The sequence below is a fragment of the Rutidosis leptorrhynchoides genome, unplaced genomic scaffold (assembly GCF_046630445.1).
Source record: "Rutidosis leptorrhynchoides isolate AG116_Rl617_1_P2 unplaced genomic scaffold, CSIRO_AGI_Rlap_v1 contig151, whole genome shotgun sequence".
Classification (NCBI taxonomy): domain Eukaryota; kingdom Viridiplantae; phylum Streptophyta; class Magnoliopsida; order Asterales; family Asteraceae; genus Rutidosis; species Rutidosis leptorrhynchoides.
In genome coordinates this window covers 86,204-91,856 of record NW_027266403.1, presented here as the reverse complement: position 1 = coordinate 91,856, position 5,653 = coordinate 86,204, and the positions used below count along the sequence as shown (strand labels likewise).

General features: G+C 41.0%; 1 protein-coding gene across 1 annotated transcript; it reads left to right on the top strand.

Moving 5' to 3' along the window:
• Positions 1-4,512: 4,512 nt before the first annotated feature.
• Positions 4,513-5,145, top strand: LOC139881424 (uncharacterized). Its single transcript, XM_071865899.1, has 2 exons — positions 4,513-4,599; positions 4,678-5,145. Exons 1-2 carry the CDS (start codon positions 4,513-4,515, stop codon positions 5,143-5,145), a joined length of 555 nt encoding a protein of 184 aa, XP_071722000.1.
• Positions 5,146-5,653: the final 508 nt, after the last annotated feature.

Genomic DNA, 5,653 nt, shown 5'->3' with positions numbered 1-5,653 from the left:
TTGCAAATTCAATTGTAAATAGAATTGCAAATAGAATTGCAAATTTTATTGTCAAATCAACATCCGACACAATTTTATTAACGAATAGTATTTTGATACGTATATTTTAGAACTTTAAATTTAATTAGGTTTCAAGTTATAATTTTAAGTCAATGATATTATTTTTTTTTCTATTCTAATTAGGAAATCAGAACATAATAAAAACATAATGATTCATAATAAAATTCTACCAATGACTTTTTTCTAACATAATAATTTTATTACTAATCAATTTCCTATCTATTATTTAAAAAGTTATTCCTAACAAAATTCATATATTCTTTTTTTCCTATTCTAATTAAAACGGGTCTGTCTTCTTTTTTTCCTATGCATACGGACATATTATTAAAAAAAAATTCTAACTAATTATAATATATTTTATTTTTGTCTATTTTTTTCATGAAACTATTATGCCTCATAAAAATCCGTTATATTTTTTTCTATTCTTTTAAACGGACACATATTATTTTTCAAACAATAGGAACAACTAAATTGATTAGATGCAATTATAAATTTTATTATGAAATCAAATCTTGATATATAACTTTTACCTTTTGCTATGTTTATTAATTTTGAAAACAAAATAAATTATAAATTTAAGAGGATCGTAGATTTTGAAATCAAATAAAAATAATTATAACAGATATAAAGTTAAAATAAATCTTTTTTGATTTAATATTTTACATAAATTTAATAATGTTTAATACAAATAATTACTACTTATATAATTTTTTATATTGTGTATATTTATATTATTAAATTTTAAAGGTATGGAGTACCCGTCCAACGGAAGGGCCCACTGACTTGTATTTCAAATTTTTAGAAAAAATTTATTAGATAGAATTTTTGGTTTAGATTGTCTCAAGGAACTTGAAGCAATAGAAGGAATGCTAGCTGCAACAGAAAAGAAGAAGAAGAAAGCAAGCAATAGTGCTAACTTGTAGAAGAAGAAATAAAGCTTGAAGAAAAAAAAAGCAGGAAAGAAAGGCTTAGTCTCGACAATGTTGATCGAAAGAATGATCTTGAAGTTACCTATGAAGAAGGAAGAAACAAAACTGGGCTTTGATCAGATCAACAGGAAAGATGATGGAGTTTTCTGCAGAAAGGATGCCAGTGCACATCGTCAAAACCTCAGGGACCTTTGTGTAGTAGAAGCAAACCTTGAGGGTCTGACTGAAGAAAATAAAGACAGTGTTCCACTGGCCAGAGAACGATTTGGCGGAGGTCAAGCCACCCACCATCAGGTTCAGGATAAGGTCAGGATCATCGACATATCCTCGAATTAGCCTACAATTCTCTCTTTCCAAAGTTCCCAATTCTAAGGTTCTTATTTACTGTTCATGCTTTTAAAATTTCCAGTTCAATAGTATGAATAAAATTATGTTAAATTAATGAAGTGGGTAGCTTCGTTTAGTGTATATGAAGTGATTCGCAAGCTTAGTTTGGCCTGCCATAGTCTAGAATTTGTAATGTGTGTTCGAGTTGAAAATGATGAACTAGAATTGGAGATTTTCAGTAGAAGTAGTTGCAGCTGGTTTTATTGATTCAAAACTATTAAGAAAGGATCATTGATGGTTTTTGAATGCTGAAACTGGATTTCTAAAGCTTGCTTGAGGATTGCATTGGTAGGTTGCTCTAGTTTTCAAGTTTCAGTAAAGTTCAAATCGAAGTTGATTCTGAAGTTAGTTTTCAGTCAAGTTAAGCTTTGTTCAAGTTTATAAAAGTAGTTAGAAGGTGTTCAAATACTGCTATGTGATTGATCAAGCTCAAGCAAAAGTCAACCAAAAATGGCGTAGGATGATTTAGAGAAGATGAAGATTCAGCTGTAATTTCTGCCCATATTATAGTGTTACCATTTCGTAAACGCGTTGTGGATTAATCTAAAGTGAAAAATCAAGCTGAGGTCAAGGGAAGATTCGAAAATAAAGATCGTGCAAAAAGTAAACCATGTCTAGTTTTTGCTTTTCTGATTTTCGATTTCTTGTTTTAAATATCCAACTTGTATTTCATTTTTATTTTCCATGTCAGCTAGGTTAAGGCATTGGACGCCTATAAATACATTTTGTAATCATCTCTTTCATTTTATTAATGGTAGCAGTAATTCAAAATCGCCATTGTTCATTTTTTTCTGTTTCAAAAGCTTTGGTTGTGTTGGTAGAGAGAAACTTTAGAATCCATCACCTAAATTAGTTTATTTAAGTCCCAAACAATTTAGATATTGATATTAAGCCATAGGAATTAGTCAATGTCGTACATTCAAGGTTGTATAGGTCTCTGCAGGGCATAGGTCGGCCTCCCACTTGGGGGCAAACTAGTCTTTAGGGACAACCCTAGTGTTACCCTATATAAGGCTAGTCTTGACCCTTGATAAGACATTCACTTCCACTTGTCACAACTGATTACACATCAGATATACTTGAGTATCAAATCTGAGCTTTCTCTCTCTACTCGAGTCGGGGTCTCCTCTTAGAGATGCCCAACGCCGCTTGAGACCCGTAGGGCTCGTGGTGTGCCTCATAGGTCACGTGCAGACCGTAGACGCATAAATACTCCTAGCGAGTTCCTTGTTCCATGTAGATCTGTATCGCAACTTCAATAGCAAAAAGCGAATACTCTCCACACTCTCACACATCCATCTTTGGGCAAATCATTTGAAGCTTTGCTCTACCCAGATTTGGTTTTCTACCCAAAACTTTTTACTTTTGGAAATGCCTCCAAGGACATGCTCGGATGCAGTGCATCCCGACGCTGTCGGGGAGGTCGAGCATTGTCGGGCTCCCTCTCCTTTGCTTAGGCGTCGTGGTCGACCTACTACCAATGCTAATAGGAATCAAGAACAAGTCTTTTCCCAGAATGTTGCTAGCAACAATGTGTCTCATCCTAATGCAGACCAGGACCGACAACCTTTATCTCGGTAAGATCTGCTGATCCTCGTGTCGGGCTCTCTCCTAGACCTAACGAGAATGAAGTTTGTCTTCCTAGGACCAACCCCCTTAGGCAGTTTGTGGTCGGAGAGTCATCCCGACGTCCTCCCCCCATCTCGCTGATCAAAGAAGACCTTCGCGATGATCTCAACAATCGTCATCGCGAAGACCTTCGCGACAATCTCAACAATCGTCGTCGGGAAGACCTTCTTAATGAGCTCAACCAGCGCCGCAGAGAAGCCTCTCTTGACAATCTACGAGACTCCCTTACTAGGCATCGCAAGAGAGATGGAAGGTTACTAGCTAACCATGACACACATGCCCGCGTGAGAAGGTCCAACGACTTGCGCGAGAGGTTGATAGCACGAAGTCATAGAAACAGCATCCTTAATGACCCTCAAAATTATGGTGATCTCAACAAGGATACTATTGAGAGTCGGTCACCTCGCTCTCGTGATATCGGACACAGCTTGAGCCGTAGTCGTCCTGCCCCATCTGTCGGGCGCTCTAGACTCTCGGACACTATTGACCGACTCCTTGAAGAAGAGATTCAGAGAAGGATTCGTGCCCGACCTGATTCACCCTGTCCAGCACCACTACCGCCAAGGCAAGCTCCTGTCGAGCAGGCCCATGCTTTCCAACAGCTCGCCGCCCAGCCCTATGATCCCAACCCGTTGCCTATAGTTCAACAAGTGGCTTCCATTTATCAGCAATAGCCTGTCTATGGCAATATCCCATCATCTGTTAGGGCAAACCCCTTGGCGTTGGCAACTCATGCGTACATGATGGCCTCGTCGCCTTTTACTCAACAGGTATTGAATGAGCCAACGCCCAACAGGTGGCTGATGCCCAGCATGAAGAAATTCACGGGTTCAAGAGAACCTAGTAGCCACATCTTAGTTTTCGAGTCGGCGATGACACTACACGGAGTGTCCGACGCCATCCGTTGTCGGGCATTCCCAGTCACATTTGAAGATGCAGCACATATTTGGTTTCGTATGATACTGCCAAACTCAATCGACAACTTCGCAGATCTCACAAACCATTTCTTGCACCACTTCGTCGGGGGGCAGGTGCATGGAAGGAGCTCGACATCACTCTTTATCGCCAAGAAGCATAGAGGCAAGAGCCTCCGAGACTATGTAGCTCGTTTTATGGATGCTTGCAACGAAATTCCAGACTTGGCCATTGAAGTGAGTGTAGCCGCAATGACAACCGGTACAACAAATGAGTCTCTCACAGCGGCTCTAGCGAAGACACCTCCAAAGATAATGGTTGAGTTGTTGGCCAAAGCAGGCAAAGAGATGTTGGTCGAGGATGTGATGCAAGAAGCCGACAGGAACAGAGATGCTGACAGGAAGCGTAAGCCCGACGACAAAGGTCAAGGGCAGAAGAATAATGAGAGAAAGCATAGGGATGACAACAAGAACAATAGTCGAGACAGAAATGCTGGCCGACTAGAGTATTCGAGACAACTCTCAATGCACCGCGTAGTCAGGTGCTCATGGCGATTCAAGAGTCTAACCAGAACATTTGCTATCCGAAACCCATGAAGTCGGGAGCGAATGGAAACAAGTCCGACTCTTTCTGTCAGTTTCACAAAGACTATGGGCACACGACCGATGAGTGCAGACAGGTAAAAGATGAGATTAAATATCTCATTCAGAATGGAAAGCTCGACAACTTCAAAGAAGGTCGCGAGAATTGAGTGAAGGGTCCCAACAAGTACAATGGTGGTCGACGAGACAATCGTCGTAAAGGAAAGAAGCAGGACAACAACAATAACAAAAACAATAAGGAGAGGACACCTCCCAATGAGCTTGACATGCCTCAAGGAGGAGGTGTCGTGCATATGATTTTTGGGGAGGAGTTCCGTATGAGCAACAAGAAAAAGAAGGACAAAGTCAGGGAGGTGATGTCCGTCGGCATACCTCAGAAAAAGAGGAAGGTCTCAACGAAGATAATAACCATCGGTTTCTCAGACGATGACCTTGAGAATTTGCTCTACCCCCATTCCGACCCGTTGGTCGTGATAATGTCTATATCTGGCACGGACGTGTGGAGGGTTCTTGTTGATGATGGGAGTTCCGTCGACATCCTCTACTACCATGCCTACAGGATAATGGGATTTGCAGATAAGCACTTAGCTCCTTCGCACGGACCAATCTATGCAGTCAACTAGATAGAAATACCTGTTGTTGATACCATCAAATTATCGGTAGCTTTAGGTTCAGGTCACCAACGAGTGACCCAGTTCATCAATTGGCTCGTCATCAAAGGTCCAGCCCACTACAACTGAATATTCGGGCGCGAAGGCGTTGCTGCTTTTCGTGGACTAGCCTCATTCTTATATCAGGCCTTCAAGTTCCCTACTCCCAACGGTGTTGGCGTAGTCCGAGGAAACTAACGAGCAGCCTGACAATGTCATCTGGCTACCTTCAAGTCCGACGAGCACCAAGAGCATCTTGAGTTGATCAAGTCGGGCTCCCTAGTCAAGCCGACCGACGCAGGCCCGTCGGGCACGAAAGGAAATCAAGTGAAGATTGAGTCCAACCAGTCCGAACCAACAATGATGTGTTTGCTTGGTCTACTGAAGACATCGCAGGCATAGACCCGTTGGTCATGGTACACAAGCTCAACGTCGACCCAACAAGTAAGCCTGTGAAGTAGAAGAAGAGAAGTTATGCACC

What these genes read in the sequence shown, in the direction of transcription:
- LOC139881424 (XM_071865899.1), top strand. Translation starts at nt 4,513, where the DNA reads ATGAAGTCGGGAGCGAATGGAAACAAGTCCGACTCTTTCTGTCAGTTT. An exon ending in CGACCGATGAGTGCAGACAG is followed by an intron (nt 4,600 to 4,677) that starts GTAAAAGATGAG and finishes AATTGAGTGAAG; the next exon opens with GGTCCCAACAAGTACAATGG.